This window comes from Rhinoraja longicauda, chromosome 7, assembly GCF_053455715.1.
Source record: "Rhinoraja longicauda isolate Sanriku21f chromosome 7, sRhiLon1.1, whole genome shotgun sequence".
Classification (NCBI taxonomy): Eukaryota; Metazoa; Chordata; class Chondrichthyes; order Rajiformes; family Arhynchobatidae; genus Rhinoraja; species Rhinoraja longicauda.
In genome coordinates, this window is record NC_135959.1 from 57,945,377 (window position 1) to 57,964,965 (window position 19,589).

The 19,589-nt window shown below is 38.6% G+C and overlaps 1 protein-coding gene across 11 annotated transcripts in view; it reads right to left on the reverse strand.

Moving 5' to 3' along the window:
- The window catches only part of picalma (phosphatidylinositol binding clathrin assembly protein a), a 113,494-nt gene that overhangs the window by 9,575 nt on the left and 84,330 nt on the right, over positions 1-19,589 (reverse strand). For 6 of the 11 annotated variants that reach the window (XM_078402658.1, XM_078402660.1, XM_078402653.1 and 3 more), the window contains 6 exons: positions 17,226-17,342; positions 15,851-15,982; positions 15,731-15,761; positions 14,402-14,501; positions 3,198-3,257; positions 2,372-2,476 (listed from right to left, as the gene is read on the reverse strand). In XM_078402658.1, coding sequence (XP_078258784.1) covers positions 2,372-2,476; positions 3,198-3,257; positions 14,402-14,501; positions 15,731-15,761; positions 15,851-15,982; positions 17,226-17,342 — 545 coding nt within the window. The remainder of the gene's footprint in view (positions 1-2,371; positions 2,477-3,197; positions 3,258-14,401; positions 14,502-15,730; positions 15,762-15,850; positions 15,983-17,225; positions 17,343-19,589) is intronic. The other 5 variants (XM_078402663.1, XM_078402661.1, XM_078402654.1 and 2 more) reach the window with 2 other exon arrangements.

The following is a 19,589-nucleotide window of genomic DNA, read 5'->3' on the forward strand; positions in this document are numbered from 1 at the left end:
GGGAGACATCAATTACATTCTGAAGTGTAGCCAATGTGCGCAAAAATGGGTCACAGAAAATCAAAGGAAATAAATGGCTGTAAAACCAGGAAAGTGTTCAAGACGTGTTTACAGGAATAAGAGGACGTGAGGTGTGGGCCGGTAGGAGGGTGAACCGCGGTTATGCCTCCAGCGCCTTCAAGGTCGGCTGCAGGGGGCGCCCCAGGACACGCCCCAGGACACAACGATGACCGACCGGGCAAGCAGAAGGATGTCTTTTCATGGGCTGATCCAGTCGAAAACAACATAGGAAGGTCCTGCAGAAGCCTAGGGCTTACTTGGATCAGGAGCCTCTCTAGTAGACCGAGAGTACAAGCTGACCAGACTTTGGACTTCGGAAAAGGCACCAATACATGGTGGCGCCCGCATGTGTAAATATGCAAAAGAATTTCACTGTGCAGTTGCATATGTGACAAATAAAGCACCATTGAACCATTGAAGAGGAATACAAGCAGAAAGCTATCAATCCTGTCCATCGACAAGATCTGGTTTTATCCATTTTCACATCCACAACCACTGCCTTAGGTGCAATATAATGTCTCAGGATTTATGTTAACAAAATGGCATCTTTCCATTTTAATGGGGCAAATCTGACTGCAACATCATGTTCAGTTAATTTTTAAAAAGCAATATAGGCGACACCCAATCACAGCCATTTAGCGAACAAAAGTTCAACATCCACTCAAGTTTTTAAAAATCCTGAAAATGTTTATCAAGGTACAACAGCAAGTTCCGAGACATAATTACTGCTCAATAATGTAACCCAACATGGAATCCAAGTCCTGCAATTAAAAAAAAAAAAAAATTCTCCCCCTCCCCCATGTTAGAGAGATTTTCTTAATCACATGTTTATGATCCAATTTTTACCTTCCATGAAACAAGTCATAATTCACTGGAGATTTTTACTTTGTGATTTACCATCCCCAAATTCTTTCATCTGACAGTCAGTTCAGCCTGCTTGATACTATAGGATACCAGAATTTCCCTTTAGTGATGCAGAACAGCAAATGGCATTGGGATAATAATCTTTGCCAAAATCAAAAGAAATCCATTGTTTTGGTCAACCAAACAAAAAAATTCCAGTCCCATGTATCTAAAGTATTTTTATAAGCAATCCCCACAATCTTTTTCAGCTTTACCTATGTTTCAGAATTCTCTTTTCAACCAACTCCAACTGCCCAAGTATTCTGCTCAACTCTGCAGCACCATTGATAGCAAAGCTTCAAGCACAAGTTTTCAACTTATGTTTTAAATGTAAATTTATTATCAGTAGTAGAAGAGTTTAATAAAATCCTGGTGGTGGCCAATACTGCAGTAAAAGATTGATGAAACATTCAGCTTTGCATCTTCTGATGCTGGAAATGAAATTTGGGGTACAAATGTAATTTCCCAGATGTGGTGGAATTACTCACCCTGCAATCACATACTTTGTTCTTGGCAAAAAAGGATGAGAAATGGATTTTCTGTAATTAGTTTAGCTGTGTTTTGTTTGATGGTCTACAATCGATTTTATATAGTTTCAACAGTGTTCCAAAAAAACGTTTATCTTCAAATTTACCTTAATTTGATCATCAGTTGTAATAATTTCAATAACAAATGTTTTTCAAAAGACCACAACTACATTTAAGGACCAGAGAACCAGGCCCCATCAAGGAATGAAGCAGGCAGACAATCCATGGTAAAAGGTGCAAGATTTTGAGTACATGAGAGCATGACTTGGATTGTAAAAAAATTCACAATTGCTACATTGCACCAGACTCCCTCTCAAATCCTGGTCTCAGCACCACCACCACCACCCCCCACCCACCCCCCCACTTCTTCAGGTGCATTTTCACTTCCAATATATGGAAGTATGAACTTTTGTCTCCCAATCGACATTTCAAAAAGTGCCGAGTATAAAGAATTCATATATTACACAATAAAGCTGAAGGGGCAATAGTCATTGGTTATTTACTTACATGGGAAAATGTGAATTATGGAATAGGAAACAAATAACATTCAGCATCCTAAAAATGAATGCAAGATCTCTTCAGTTACTGTTAACCATGGACAAATTATGACGATATTCTTCATAATGCAAAGTACAATTTTGCAGCTGACATTAAACTGTTGACTCAATTTCATTACCAAACTATTTCCATTGGTATTTGGATGTCACGGATTATTTCAAATTGAAAATGCAACATTATCACATTCTAAATAAAATGTTGGAAAACATATGTCGAATCTTTGTAAAAAAGATCTTTGTTTTTTTAATTAACAGGTAGATAATTAAAAAGTCAAATATATCAGTCTGCTGGAACAAGCTTTTTAAATACCAAAAATAAAGTACCTGGGCACCAGGTAGGGAGCTGAAAGGGTTAGATGGTCTCATGACTGGCTGGGTGTACATCATTGTTGGTTGTGTCATCAGAGGTAAAGTTCCCATTGGAGGCGGCTAGACAAGTAAAACCAAAAAAACAGTTCAACCATAAGATTTTGTTTCCCACAAATAGATATGAAGATTACAGATGACCACCGAGTTACACCCGTTCCATAGACGGAAATTCACCTTTACAGAGCTCAAATCTCTACCCAAAATTTGTGATACAAAATAATATTTGCGCTCACTGTAGTGATAAGAAAACGTCAAAAAGATTTAATTTTCAACTCTGGTTTCTTGACTCAAGTACAGACTTTACAGAAAATCTTGATATGGACTGTTTTCCAGGAATGCATATTATATTATTTTGGTTAACATTTTAGGAACTGGTTCTTGACACCCCATTGATTTTCTCAGGAAAATGTGCGAATCTTTAAAAGGAAGTGTGTAAACCATTTCTTATAAACAACGAGAAAATGTTAATTCCTTTATTATTAGCAAAATAAAGCATCATGTGACAATGTTGTCCTTTTAGAGCAGATGGGAATACTTCTGTATACAATGAACACCATAAAGCTTTTGGCTAAGATAGCCATTTTAGAGGAACCAGCAACATTTGAGAACCAGGTTGCTTTTATTTATGCAGTAGCCAATTTAAAACCTCTTTATTTGCACCCTCCTCAGCAAAACAGAAGATTTTTCAAACTTTTTTATTTGCACTTTTGCACAATACAAAATAATTTGTGCAATGAGAAGCAGAAGATCAAATATAATCTGAAAGTTTAAAAGCACTTACCATGCCATATCCCATCACTGCTGTTGGTGTTGTGGCTGGGAAGGCCATAATGGGAGGAGCCTAGGACAGAATCATTGGATTACAAGATGGTAAGAAGATTTAACTACAACTACAAAAGCATCATTTAAAGATCATCTCCAAAATGAGATAATCTGTTATGCGATTACCTGGTCACATATGGTGGCATTTGCAAAATAGCATAAAGTACAGAAAAGATTGTGTTGATGTTGCATTGCCTCAAAGCAACCCAAAATACAAAGTAATTCACATATGATTTACAATGAAATATGGTCAATTATCTTGTACATTACATTGTAGCCAAAGTGATCCAATACTGTTAATTATACTCAAATACACTTTTCTTTATATAGATTTCACAGAAGATTTGAACTTTCAAAAATTATTTTCTGACAACACTTTTAAAAGAAAATCACAAAATAGATACAGACATAATGGTTGTGCAACTAGACTGGTACACCAGTGATCCAGACTAATGATCTGATAACACAAGTTAAAATTTTATTAAACTCATGTCAGAAGATAAGAATACAAAAACAAGCAGGAAAAGCCTACTCAAACTTGCCTGTGTTAATTTATGTCATGGTCCATGACTGTACGGTAGGAGTGACTGGAAACCATGTGCAGAAAAAGCCCCATCGTTATGGTGGGAATATAAATCACATTTTGGGATTCAATGCAGCAGATTAATAACCAACCTCGCTCCTTAAAATGGGTCTGCACTTCTGGGTGAACAGCAGCACAAGAATTGCAGGAAGATCTATTACTTTTCATCTCACTCCAGATCATCTCACTCTATCATCATAAAGCTAGTGAATTAACCCTAATTAGAGAAGATATAAAAGCATTCCAGGATTTGGTGCACCTAATAGTTGGATGCCAATTTGGTGAAGCTGCACGAGAGAGCTACATGCTTACTTAGTATACTTAACCACATCTCAGAACTAATGGATCAAACAAATATCTCCAGTTCTACCACATCCCGTATGAAGCAAAATGCCATAGCAGTTACGGCTGGGGCTGCATAGGACCAGGAACCCGGGTTTGATCCTGACCTTCGATGTCGCACGTGTGGAGTTTGCATATTTCCCCTCTGTTCTCATAAGTTCCTCCAAGGTATTCTGATTTCCTCCTATATCTTGAAAGATGAACTGATTGGTAGGTTAATTGCCTATTATAAATTGGCAAATGTAAGTTGGGTGAGAGTAGAAGCGGCTGGGTTAACAGACATGTGTTACCGGAAACATGAGGGGAGGTTAGGAATGACTGGAATTCTCAGAGCAGACACAGACTCCTTCCACACATAGGAAAAGGAAGTTTAATTTCTATCTCCATACTCAATAACGACAGAGACCAGAACAAAAGATCAAAATATTTTTGTAGTTTTCCATAGCCAGAAGAACAATTGATGACCACCCATTTCTATTATTAGTCCACCATTGAAAAAAACGAAATCAATTCATTCTGCACGATAAAGAAAAACATGAAAACATTGGATAGAGAAAAGACAATGAACCTCTGACATCCTAGTTGCAGTGCTGAAAACCTGCGCCAGAAATAGCTGTGCTTCCAACCGAGCTGTCTTCGTAAACCTCTAACACGCAGATCTAGCCAGTCACTCTAGAAATCCCTCCTCATCTTCTTTCCAAAGGTACATACTTTTATTCTGAGACTGTGCCTTCTGGTCCTGGATTCTCCAACTAGTGGAACCATCCTCTCCATATTCACTATATCCAGGCCTTTCACTATTCAGAAGGTGTTTTTGAGACCCCCCCCACCCCCATCATCGTTCTGAACTCCAGCATCATTCTAAACTCCAGCGAGTATAGGCCCAGAGCCGTCAAACGTTTGTCCTCTGTGAAGCCTCACTCATTTTTTTTCCAGCTTACTATCATGACTCCTTCACAAACAGATCGTGAACATGTAAGAGACAAGACATGGTCCTGGAACTGTGCCATGTCTTCCTTGGGATTTTGTGAAAAAGAGAATGAAAATCTTTAACAAAACAATGACGAAGCAGAAAATCCTTCAAAAGCATTTACTGGACCTACTACTCAAAAGTAACAAAGAAACCAATAAGTGACCAATAACGGCCACTTACTATTTTACTTAAATTTAGCGATCCATGCATGAAATGTTCAGAGTATATTGTGATGATGCCACTGGGCTCTGGCAAAGCACTGCTCATTCTCTGATTTCCACACCAGTACAAGGCTATGGAACTCAGAAATGAGCCAATTTTTAAGGATCTTGTGGATAAATATGGACCAGAAACGTATCTAAATCAGACCCAAACTCAGTTATGGGTATCCACTCCCATTAGAGTCTAAGAGTGATATAGTGTGCAAACAGGCCCTTCAGCCCAACTAAGTTCATCGATTCACCTGCTCTGGGCAAGAGACTCTGTGCATCTACCCGATCATGATTTTATACACCTCTATTAGATCACCATCCTCCTGCGCTCCAAGGAATAGTCAACCTGCTCAACCTCTCCCTATAACTCAGACCCTCTAGCACTGGCAATATCCTTGTAAATCTTCTCTGTACCCTTTCCAGCTTGACAACAACTTTTCTAACATGGTGTCCAGAACTGAACACAATACTGTAATGCGACCTCACCAACATCTTGTACAACAGCAACATGACCTCCCTACTTCTAGACTCAACACTCTGACTGATGAAGGCCAATGTGCCAAAAGCCTTTTTGACCACCTGTGACTCCACCTTCAAGGAACCATACACCTGCTCTTCTAGATCCCTCTGCTCAACAATACTCCCAAGAGCCCTACCATTCACTGTGTAGGTCTTGCTCATGTTAAGACGTCCCAAAATGTGACACCTTACATTGCAAACAGCTGTAAAATAATTATGGTAGTATCAGTGAGAGGTTTCAACTTCCTTAATATTGACTTGGTCTCCCATAGTGTAAATGGTTTGGACAGGTGAAATTTGTTAAATATATCTAAGAACACTTTCTTAATCAATAAATTGAAGGCACTACTTGAGGACACAGCACTGGACCTCCTCTGAAAGAACGATAGGGCAAGTGACCACTTGGCACCAGTGACCATAATTTTTTAGTTTTATAGTAGTGATGGAAAGGGATAGGACTGGCCCACAAGTTAAGATTCTAAAACTAGAGATGATAAGATTAAGACGAGAGAGGAGATATTCGAGAATGATATTGGGGCAACTTTATCCATTCAGAGGGTAATCTGCGTCTGGAATGAGCCACCAGAGGAAGTTATGGAACCAGGTACAATTAAAACTTTTAAAAGACATTTTAACAGACATATGGACAGGAAGGGTTTAGAGGGCTACGGGCTAATGCAAATGGGACTAGCCCTATGCGCCAACTTGGTCAGCATGGGAAAAAGCAGGCTGAAAGGCCTGTTTCAGTACTGACACCACCATTTCTTTGTGGAAGCGTTGGACATTGCAACTATGATCTATCCCATTAAACAAGTCCATGATCACCAGAACTATTTTTAAACTTATCCAGAAAATAATGAAAGCTTTCAGTTTCTTCCTTGAAGAGAGGCTTTGCAATTTGTGATGGCATGGTTGTATGGTTTGTCAAGCTAAAATTTAACTACATTTCTTCCTTCCCCATCCTCCAACTAACACCCAATATTACAAAATATCAAGCATTTAAAAATACTGCATCCCTACCAAATATCAGTAGATCTCTGTGCATTAAAACCCAAATACATCTCCCACATAATTCAGTAGATAAATTAATAAACTACAAAGGTAAACAGGTTGTTCAGACCAAGATTGAATTATCTGATTTTAGATAATTTTTCCAATTTTAGACAAGGCAGTTGACAAATCAAGGCACACAAGAAAATTGGGGCAAGAGTAAACCATTCAGTCCTTAGCATGCAGAACAATTATGCCTGATCTGCCCAAGGCCTCAATGACTCCTCTGTGCCAGATCCTCATTGCCCTCAATTCACAATCTACTTCTACTTTAAATATCTAATGCACTAATCTCCACAATTCTCTGGGTAGAGAACTCAAGATATTCAGACTTACGAGAAGAAATTTCTACATATCTTTGTTTTAAATGACCAATCCTTTATGTCCCCTTGTTTGTTTTCCCAGCAACATTTATTCTGTCATGCCACCTTAGGATCTTAGTTATTTCAAAAGGATCACTCCACATTCTTCCAAAATTCCAAGGATACAGACCCAGTCTGTTTAACCTCACTTGATAGACAAGTTTCTTATCCCAGGATTAGCTTGGTCAATCCCCCGATTTCCTCCACTGCTATATTCTTTCTTAGGCATGAAGACAGACATGTGCACAGTATTCCAAATGTGGCCTTCTCAACACCCTACACAAAAAGTACCAAATACAATTTACAATTTGCTTCAGCTTTTGGCTTTATCTTCATTTCAACTTTTCCATGGCTAGAAAAATGTACTGAATTTACTTCAGAAAGGATAGATGGATGAATTTCCAGCATCCTTTATTTCAGATTTCCTGAAACTACTGTGCTCTGCATCTCAATTCTACTTCTTCAGAAAGGTCAGCTATGATAAACAAATGCTCATCATCATATAGCACCAAACATCTCTCACAGCCAGGAATTCTTGGTCTTCATCTAAACAGTCATTTCAAATTGCATTCTCCAACATTCTCCCCCCCCCCCCCAACTTGAAACATGCTTTTATTTTCACTTTCCCTGACTGATGAGGAATATAACTTGAAATCTTTAAGCTATCTCCCCACAAATGGTACCCGAACTGCTGATCATCTGCTGCTCATTATTTTATTTTAGATTCCCAGCATCTAGAGCTTCTTGCCTTTTAATTTTAGTTATGTTACCTTCCTGTGAATAGCCCATCAATCGCTCATTTAAAAAGGGCTGTGCTGGGTTTAAGAATAAACACTCAAGAGCTAAAACAACCTTGGTAAAATCAGACCAACAGTGTTACACAATGCTGCTCCATCTTATCAATTATAAAGCCATATGAAACAATTCCACAAATAAATGCTTTAATTTGCCATAAAGACTACAAAAATATTTAAATAAACCATGAAAGGTTCTCCTAGTTTATCAGTGAGGGATCCATTATTCTATATTGCCTTAACATAGTTAAAGTTAAATAGAACAGGAACATTTCCAAGGCAGATCATGCTTTAAATGGGTGTAATTTTGAATTTTAGGCATTTCAGGCACAGGTGGAGTATGCTTCATAAATTACCCAATGCAATCATTAGTATTCTGTGGCAGACTTCTGCCAAAGTAGACTACTAAAAGAAAGTGAAGAATTCATGCATTACAGCTACTTTGGCAGTTTCTTCACAGGAGGAAGAGTTCATGAAACCACAAGCAATACGTACCACATCTGACTGGCAGAACGAGAAAAAAAAAAAGCTGTGTGGGAGGGAAGAAAAAAGTTCCATATATTGATTTATATGAAAGTTTTCTTGAATAGAGTTAGATTTGTTTTCATGCTGTCATCAAAAAGTGACATTTAGAAGAAAGACTTTGGCAATGGCAGCAGAAGTTTACAGCAGATGAAAAAAACATAACAGCTGCTTGCAATTTTCGGATCAGTAGCAATTGACAACCATGCCAGTTTTTAAGGTAATATGATTCCACTTACGTATTGAGGGAAATGCATGCCATTCTGCTTTTCAAAGGAAACAATTGCATAAAGATTCAATTATTTAGTTAGTCTGCACTCTTGCCATTAGTTCACACATTGCTCATTTTAAAAGGGGAAAACACTTTATTTTAACTGGTCCTTTTAATAATAATCCAAGTTAACAATAATTTAGTCTTAAACTATATTTAATATTTAAAACTACTTGATCCACTGTAATTGTGATCAGACAAAAATACAAATCTGTCACACGCACATTTCCTCTTCATACACTGTTACTCACTAATTTCAAGGTTTTGTGTGAACTTTTGTTTAAATCTGTCTAATGACCATGGAAAAACATGTTTCTTTGCTCAGTCTCTGCCCATTTGTACAAAACCCACTTTTCCAGAGCCAAGAGATATCAGGAGGTTGTACTTTGTTAGATTTAAACAATTCAAAACATTATTACATTCACAATCAAGACACTGGTTTGGAGAGTCACTTTAACCAAGTGAGAATACAACTTCTCCATAGTACGTCTGATCTCCTCAATTGTGGAATATTGCCTGCCTGGTACCAAATCATGCAAATACTGAGGGGTTGCAATAAACTGGAATTTGCATTATCAAGACTGAATCAACATCACGTAAGTACAAAAGAAACCCATCTCATTTGCCGTTTCACCACCTCAGAGAGATTTGTTAATCAGTTAGATATTTAACCCAGTGTTAAAGGTGTCATAACTTGATTGGTGTGTTCTCTCAATCAATACCACAATTAATACAACATTTCTGGAATTGCCTGAACCAGTTTAGAGGATCTCAGTATATTTTGGAAAAGGTGATAAACCCGGCTCCTTGTGAGTATACTTTTGAACAGAAGCATGGATCAAAGTGGTTGGGTCATGAAGGATTGTTTTCCAAGCTGAATATTACACATTATATGCCGGTTTTGAAATGTACTTTTACAACTTTACTATTGTAGAATTTGATTATCTCCAAATCCAAGCATGATCACAGCTCCACAGATGTTCCACACCTTTGTTCCTGTAACGTTGAAGCATGACTATCCACCGCACTTCATGTGCGTATGTGCATATGTATTTAAAATATGCAGTGTTTTGTTTCTTCACAATAATAAGCACATGTCATTTCACTAATAATGGAAATCTGTGAAAAAGAATTAATTGTAATCAATGTAATAAACAAATAACTGCAGATGCTGGTTTGCAAAAAAGACCCATAGTCTGCAGTAAGGTAGCATCTCTGCAGAACATGGATAGGTGATGTTTAGGGTCGGTCAGACATTGTGTGGGGAGTGGGGGGAAGATAAAAAGCTGGAAGTGACGAGAAGACAAAGCCTGGAAAATAATAGGCAGATACAGAGGAGAGTTTTTGATAGGCAGATGGTTGGACAAAGGCCAGAGATGAAAATACAGGTGTGAGAGAAAAGAATTGAGGAGTTGTGAATTGTGGAGTAAAGGAGGGAATGTAGGTGGAATGTGGTGGACACAGGGGGAGAGAAGGGGAAGGGGAGGAAATGAGGTTTCTCCCCTATTCCCTCCTTTCCACTACACCCCCAAATCCCTGCACTCACACATTTCTCACACCAGCCCTGTTAGTTGCTCCTTTCTCCTTTGTATGCTTATCTCCTATATTCAAGTCTCAGTTCCCTATAATAACCCCCTTCCACCCATATCCTCCCTCCAGCTTCACATTTCACTCTCCATTTATTTTTTATCCAACACCCTTGCGTCTCCATTTCATCTCTAACCTTTGTCATTGACTCCACCCATCTGCCAATAACCCCCCCACCCCCCTGCCTCACCTGTATCCACCTATTGTTTGTCAGAATTTGTTCCGTCCCCAACTCTTTCCAACTTTCTACCCCCTATTCCAAACAGTATGAAGGGTCGTGACCCGAAACATCGTCTGTCTATTCCCTCCACAGATGCTGCCTGACCTGCTGAGTTCCTCAAGCACATTTTTGTGCTAAATAGCTTTGCTTGTCTAATCAAGGTGACAATTACTGATTAAACCAGCACATCAACTCTGATTCTCACCACAGTTCCAGGATGCTCATACATTTGACAGTGTACATATATCTGCAACAAAACCCCACTGAGAGACACTCACTAAATTCTCACCAAGGAGGTGGAAGCCAGGAATCAATGCCTTAGATCTCTTCATCCCACTAAATTTTCAACCTTGCCATTAGCAAGTCTCATGAGCACACACTTCCCTTCACTTATTTTCACCATGGTTGTCTGGAGTGGATTTTTAATCCATACAGAATCACAGGTGCCCCTATCACTCCCATAGAGGAATCCAACTTTGACAACCTAGTGGGTAATTATGCTGTGTCAATGCTTTGCAAATTCCCAAGCACAAAGTAAAATCATGCATGGCTCTTCACAGAATAAGGAGTGCAGTACAGAGGCAGAAATCTGACCAAGAGTTTGCAGCCAAACCCGAGGATTACTACAGCATTTAGCCCCAGAAGCTGCACAACAGTTCTGCTCCAAGATGGCAATCTAATAAGCCTGATGCAGCTGCACACAGAGACCTAGCATCTAATCCAAATTGGGGAAAAAAGCCTTTCAAAGACATTTGCACTGCTATGTGGAGCATAGTGCACATCCTTGCCAGAAGGACTCGGCCTTAGCGTAACACGTGATGACAGAGCCATCAACGTCCACAGCAACACTCGCTAAAGCTGCCTGATGTCAAGAGTTCTACAGTAGAAATTTAGAACAATGCCATCATGGCCCCAAATTCAACTGCTGGCATAGGCCTCAATGGCAACAGAGTAGCTACAGATTGCAAGACTACCTTGCGACAGATTGCAAGGCCATCTTGTCCTGGGAAGTGCCAGTGAGTCTATGAAGCAAAAAACAAAAACTACTGCTTCTCTCTGGACCACAATAACTATGCTCTCACCATTGCCACTGCAACAGTGCCCTTGAAGTTGTCCTTCAGCCCATCTGGCCCAGGTTAATGCTGCTCATGGCGAGATGGTACAGTTTGAAGCTGGGCCATTGGGCCCAGAGCTGCTCATGGTCACCCCCAACAGCAAGAGGCAATCTTCTAGTGGTTTGATTGCAGCCATGTAGGAAGCACTGTATAGAGGTAGCAGGCCAGACAGAATCACAAAAGGAAAATAAACACAAAGGGGAAGCACAATAGTGATTAGTAAATGTGATCAAAATGTTTATGTTTGTTTTATGCAATGCTCTAGTATCATTTATATTATATTCTTATATTATGATTCAATTGCTTTCCTCCGAATGGAGGAGCTTGTACTTTCCTTATCATGTGATACTTTATCAAAGCTGCACCAAAATTAGTGCAGACTATATCTAATGCACCAGTCTTGTTGGTCATCATTGTTTCCACCGTAGTAACATTTAACTAAGGCACTACCATCCCTTAAGCAGGCTGCTCTTGATTTCCTCCAAATGTTGATTGAAGTCATACTTAAGACTGTTTACATAAAGTTGCCCATCACTTCTGAGAGTTACTCATTTTAATTAGGTTTCCTTTATTTTCCCATCAACTGCAATATTAGCAGTCTTTTAGCCTTCCCCACACCATGCCGGGAACCAAAGAAAATTGGGAAATGATGATCAGAACCTGGACTAATTCCTCCTTCTGCTGAAGAAGCCTCAGACACATTTTATTTTGGTGCGGTAATTTATCCATTCCAAAATTAGATCCCTTGGTGCATTCAGTTCTCATTCCCAATCTTCTTGTCTGAAGAAGGGTCTCGACCCAAAACGTCACCCATACCTTCTCTCCAGAGATGCTACCTGTCCCGCTGAGTTACTCCAGCTTTTTGTGTCTATCTCCCTTCTTACTGTCAGTGTCGTTGTTATTTATTTTGGACTTTACTCCTGTCTTTAGTATCCACAGGGAGACTACTGCTTTGGTCTCCAATAGAACCTACTCTTACCTTTTGTTATCATCTTTCCTTTCACATCTTTCAAATTGTCATGAGGTGGAAATGCCGGACTAATTTATTTGAATTTTTATAAAATGCAACAAGAGGATCAACAAGGGTGGTGCATTTGATGTATTTTACACGATTTAGTAAGGCTTTAATAAAGTGCCATATTTTAAGTATAAGCCCATAGATTCAAGGGAAAGTGGCAAGCTGGATTAAAAATTGGGACCTTATTTGACCAGAGCACTGTGTGGAATGGGTTCTGCAGAGCTGGATACCAGACCACCCACTTTTTGTAATACATCTTAGTGACCTGGGACATTAATTACGGACAATACTTAAGATCAGATATTCTAGGTTGCAGGCATATAAACAGATTGCTTCGGTGCAGAGCTGAAAATTAAAATTGAAAGTAGTTTGAGGTACCTCATTTGAAAAGTGCAAAGCCAAGGAATAAACAATAAATTAGATTATAATGCAGAGAAACAAAGTACATATCGATCGATCCATAAAGGTAGACACACATCACGAAAGGCAAAATACAAGGTACTTTGTTGGTGGAGGCATGGGATATAAGAGTAAGGTGAATATATCGCAACTGTATGATTAGCTTTTTAATTCTAATTAGCTTTCGGGTGGCACAATGAAGCAGTGATAGCTCCAGATACCCGGGTTCGAACCTGACTACGGGTACTGTCAGTATAGAGCTTGTACGTTCTCCCGGTGACTGCATGGGTTTTCTCCGGGTGCACCAGTTTCCTCCCACACTCCAAAGATAAACAGGTTTTTAGGTTATTTGGCTTCACTAAAAATTGTAAATTGTCCCTAGTGCGTAGAATAGTGCGAGTGTATGGGGTGATTGCTGGTTGGTGCGGACTCGGTGGGCTAAAGGGACTGTTTCCGCACTGGATCACCAAGAAATATAAAAAGGTAAACCTACTTATTGTGTACTGTTATGGCCACTCAATGTAAAATGTGACAGTACATCGGATGAGTTTGCGATCAGCATAAGATCGTTATGGGTGATCAAAGAAGTAGGCATAATTCATTTGGGACAAAAGATTTAACTGAGGTGTACAAAATTGTGAAATGCCTACAGGAAGTGAACAGGAAAGGGCATCTCTTAAGAACGATGTAGAGGCATAACTTTAAGTTAGATGGTCGAAGGTTTAGAGGAGAATGGAAGAAGTTGCTCACCAAAAACTCACCATTTGAAAGGATGGCGGCAACTGAAACCTTTGCCAATTTTTTAAAAGGTAAGTAAATGATTTTAATGTATATTCGAAAAGCTAAAGTGGACTGAGAAAGTCATTAGGGCCAGAGGTTTTATTGTAAAAAAACAATTGTAAATAATTTAAGGGAATGGAGTCAAATCCTCTGCAAATATGAGAAATGTTTAATACAAGCAATGCTTCAATAGGATTGGCAAAGTGGAGGAGAAGGAACTGTAAATTCTCTTGGAACTTGCATAAGAAATCCTCAGAATTCAAACAAAAACTTGCCAACACAACAAAATAGGAAAAGCAGCTTATTTTTTAGAATTATTAATTATTTGTGAGTTGACTCATATTTCAGTGCAACAGTTCGGACTCAAGACATTTTACAGATGTCACCCTTTATTCAAACAAAGAAAAATCACGTACCAGTGTAGCAGGATTCCAAGTTGTAGTTGGAGCAACTTTTGGTTGCCAATTGTTTCCACCAGTTAGTTTCTTTTCCCCAGGCTGGCTCCAATGAAGATTACTTGTTGGGCAAAGGATTATTTAATTAATAATTCTGCACTCCAAACATATTTACATCATTATGATGTCCAATTGAACCAAACATTAACTAAATTGAAAAATAGCCACAAACCCTCAGACAAAATAAATTGTAACTGCAGAACTAAACTGAAGCTAGACTGTGCAATTAAAATAAACGGTATCATTACGAAGGCTCTGTCATTTGCAAATTCAGTCATTACCAAGAAATTCTGCCATACTAATCATGCAGATTTGCATGAATAAAGCTCTAAAAATTAATTATTACGGTTCTGTGATACATGGATAAATTTGACAAATAATAGCCAGAGGAAGTGGTGCAAAGTAACATAATAGGCGTTCTTTGAGTGATCCACTTCAGTGTCCTTGACATTTATGTTAGCAAATTTAATACTGCAAGTAGATAATCAAGTTATGATGAGTCAAGTGATCATCAGATATTATTAAATGGCTGGGAAAAAAGGTTCTAAAAAAAGCCCAATAGGAATCTTAACCGCTGTTCTCTCCAATGTTATAATATATAAAATATAATGACGGTACAATGAAAGTCCAAATATCTGTCATCTATGCCAGTTTTTCGTTCTGTTTGTTCAATGTTATTTTTAATGCATGTGAAAATAGCGAATGGTAACAAAAAAGAAAAAAAACACGTAGCAGTTACATCCCAACAATAAAAAGTTTTGTTAACTGGATGTGTAAGAAGGAACTGCAGATGCTGGTTTAAATCGAAGATAGACACAAAAAGCTGGAGTAACTCAGCGGGACAGGCAGCATGTCTGGAGAGAAGGAATGGGTGATGTTTCGGGTTGAGACTGATCTGAAACGTTCGGGTCTGAAGAAGGGTCACGACCTGAAACGTCACCCATTCCTTCTCTCCAAAGATGCTGCCTGTCCTGCTGAATTACTCCAGTTTTTTGTTAACTGGATAATGCACTGAAATGTGGGTCATTAAACATCTTAAATCAAAGATACCAAATCTCAATTTTCTGACACATTCCTTGGCATTGTTTGTACTGTCACTCGAATCTTTTAAAGCCGGTGTTAATTTTTATTCTGGGAGACATATTGAATAATTTCTCAATTACAAATAAATGTTTGGAGTTCATTTATTTCATTAGTATATACACAAACGGGGTCTGTAGGAAAAATAAAGTATTGGCAATAATAAACTGATACCATTTTAATAAACATGCATAAACAACTGGTCCTTACTTCTTAGCAGATCCGTTTCCAATTCCCAAGTCTGAAATACATGAAATTGATTCACATTATTTGATCAGCACTGAGAAATAAACATCGTTAAAAATGCAACCACATCTGTTAGATACTTACTGCCGACGAGATTAGCCAACGATGAATCCAGATCCTCTCCTACTAGCTTGTTTGGATGTGCCTTTGAAGTTTGATGAGTCTGGCTCTGCAAAGCTACAGTTGGTTTCAGGAGTCCACCTAATCCATCAAAGTCTTTGGAGGTCAGTAATGCATCACAATTAGAGCAATACAAAACAAAAATTTTGCAGGAACGTCACTTATATTATGCCAATAAAGATCAAAATGTTTAAATCCCAACTCACCCATTCAAGCATGCCAAGCAAAGCCAAGGACCCAAAAGGTATGGATGGTGGAAAGAAATTAAGAATAATATTTATAGAACAAGCCAAAAATGTAATTTAAACATTGTATATTTACTGATTACATGTCAACCAAAAAATGACCTAAAAGGTATTAAACAATAAAATGTTTCTGCTTTTAACTATACCTTATAAAAACCCAGCATAACGCATGCAGGTATGAGCCAACATTACTGCATGCAGTAAACAAATGTCTAGCTAAAAACAATGCATTATTGACAAATATTAAATAATTTTGCAAGCAACATGTCAAATACAAATATATTTAAAATACAACTGCAACAAATGTCTCAAGTGCTTTTGTAAATTTAGGACAATCCAATGTATGCAAAATTGAGATACGAATACCCTGACTATGAGAAACACATCCCTCTTTTCCACATTACTCAAACTTTTGTCACATTTCCTTACAACATGGAAGGAAACTAATTAGCCAGAGTCTACATCAGAGCAATCTCATCAATCCCACTGTTCCGCTTACTTCCTTGTAACCAAATCTTTCTAACCATACAATCAACATAAACCTCCTGATTTGTTACCTTCCACCTCTGCTGGAAACAACTTACCCAATCAACCCAACTATAAGCATTTTATGGAATGCAAGAGGAAACCAAAGTAAATGGAAGAAATGGAAACCAGTCACAAGGGAAAAGGACAAACTTTGTATGGGTTTCACCAAGTGGACAAGATTGAACCTAGATTGCTGGAGCTTTGCAATAGCTGCTGCACCACCGTGCTACCTTACAAAACCAGATCCTTTGATTGCAACAACTAAACAGTGTTGTTGATAATGATGTGGGCAATAAATAGTTCAAATCTATTGCCACCAAACAGATTAAATGAAAAAATTGATCACTGATATGTGCTTAAATAGCAGAAGCTTCACCTCTCCATAGGTAAAAGCAAAGACTGCTAAAGGGACTGAACAAATCCAAGGAACTTTTGACTACTGCTTATAATGTGCTGCTGTAGTAAATTTCATTGGTATACAGACACAAGATGTGAATAGATTGTGACATTCCAAAAGAAATGATTATTTTTGAATGACCTCATCCAAAGGAAAAGGCTCTTCTTACCACCAGGATCCATTACGCTATTGGCTGTGGAAGTTGATTTAGCCCCAAATACAGATTCGAAATCAACATTAAGGCTTGCTGAAGATAGTGCCTGAGTAGCTGGTGAAGGAGTGAACCCTAAAAATACAAAAAACTATGGTTACATTCAAATAAATAATGCAACAAAAGGAGAAAAACTTCTTACCAATCAGAATAGTTTTTAAATCAATACATGATCCAAATTTTAGTGATCATTTCATTTGGCTACATTTCCAGCATCAATGAAGATCAAACAATACTTCATGAATAATCTTAACCCAATAGTTAATTAGAAAGCAACTTGAACATTTATTGTAAAAGCATTCCCTTTCACACATGTTTAATTTTTGAAAAGGTCTCCATGTTACTCCCCCAACCTTTTCCAAGTCAAGTCAAGTCAAGTCAAGTCAAGTCAAGTCAAATTTATTTGTCACATACACATACACATACATCCACCCCATGTAACTTCCTTTCATCACACGGCCTACCATCCCACAAATGAAGGACTCCCAACTTCTCCCAACACTTCTGTTCCCAGCTTCTTTTTTTATTCTTCCCCTCTGCAAGTTGTGTTTTGTTTTTTTTTGGAATAGTAGAACCACTGGATGTGGAAAAATATTCTCCTCATCAGAATTCCCCCATCCAGTATAGAACAATTGAAATAATTTCAAACAGAAGCAAACTAGTGAGGCTTCTGATGCAGCCAGAGTCCTCAAAATCTGTACTGATGATATGCATGCAATATTATAGAGGTAGGTGTATCACTATTACCTCCAAAAAGTCAACACCAGAATAAGTTTATCAAAAAGTGAAAGTGAAACCAAAATGCATAACACAGCACACATTTTTTTCAGTGTAGTCAATAAAACTGTTGCATTTGCTGAAGAACAAGTTGCATTTATTCAACTTTCATGATGGTCGAGTCTGATACTTCCCAAGCAGTGGTTGTTATTATTTATTTGCAGTCTTTGAAATAATATATCTGATTATACCAGATCTGAAATTTTCTTCTACAATCTCATGCTTTAAGTGAAAACCTAAGAGAAGCCAAGTACAGTAGCAAGAAAACGCTATGAAGGTTCGGCAAAACTAAGGTTTGGGTTGAGTAGGTGAGAAAAGTCCATGTGGGACATAATCGCGAGTATGGACCAGCTAGGCCATATGTCATTCCCCTATGCTCTAACTCTGGGACAAAAGCAATATTCTGTTAACAAGAATGAGACACAAGAAACTGCAAATACTGGAATCTTGAACAAAGAAAGTGCTGGAGGAGTTCAGGAGGCAACAAATGACGGAGGGAAATGGACAAACAACATATCAGGTCGGGATCCCGTTTCAAACTGATGGAATGGGGGAGGGGGGGGGGGGTGCAGCCTGCAAATGATGGACACATACAGACAAGGATGGGTGAAAAGGCTAGAGGGAACAAGGAGACAAAAGGCTATCAGATAAAGAAAAAGGAGTGAAATATATAGCCAGAGGGAGATATGGATAGGAGGGAAAAGGGAAGAGGAAAAGAGGTGATGTAGGGAAATATGGGACACGAGGATGGAAGAGGAAAACCATGTTTACTGAAGAGGCAGATGTTGCAGTCAATATAGCTGTGGGAGTCAGTGGGATTGTAATAGACGTCAATCCATTTGTGGTCCATCTTCCATGAAGGGGACAGATATTCTGAGAGAGGCGAGAGAGGCGTCAGAGATAGTTCAAGTGAATTTGAGGGCAGGTTGGAACTTAGTGACTCAGTTGATGAAATCAATGAGTTCTGTACAGGTGCAGGAGTAAGTTCCAATGCTGTCATTGAAGTGGTGGAGAAAGAGTTGAGGAATGATGCTGGGGCACATTAACAAGCATTTTTCCCATTGTAATATTAACAGCTAACTTAAATTGATTTACACCAGATAGTCAGCATCAGAGACAGCACAGAAACAGGCCTTTCAAGCCACAAAGACTATCAACCATCCAATTTTAACATTAACCCAAACCTAACCACTGTTGAAGGCACAGTGACTGCATGGGTTTCCTCCAGGTGCCCTGCTTTCCTCCCACAGACCTGCGGATTGTTGGTTAGCCGGCCTCTGTAAATTGCCCCTAGTGTGTAGGGAGTGGACAAGAGTGATGAATGGTCAATTTTAAGGTTGTCTCTCCAAAACTAAACCAACCCATTTATTCTCATAACATTCCCAAAAATATCCCACCATTCTACAATACATCCATACACCAGGGAGAATTTACAATGACCAATTAATCAACCTAAATGCATATTTTTGGGATGTAAAATGAAACTGGAGCTCCTGGGACAAATCCGATGTGGTCATGGGAATGCACAAACTCCCCGCAGACAGC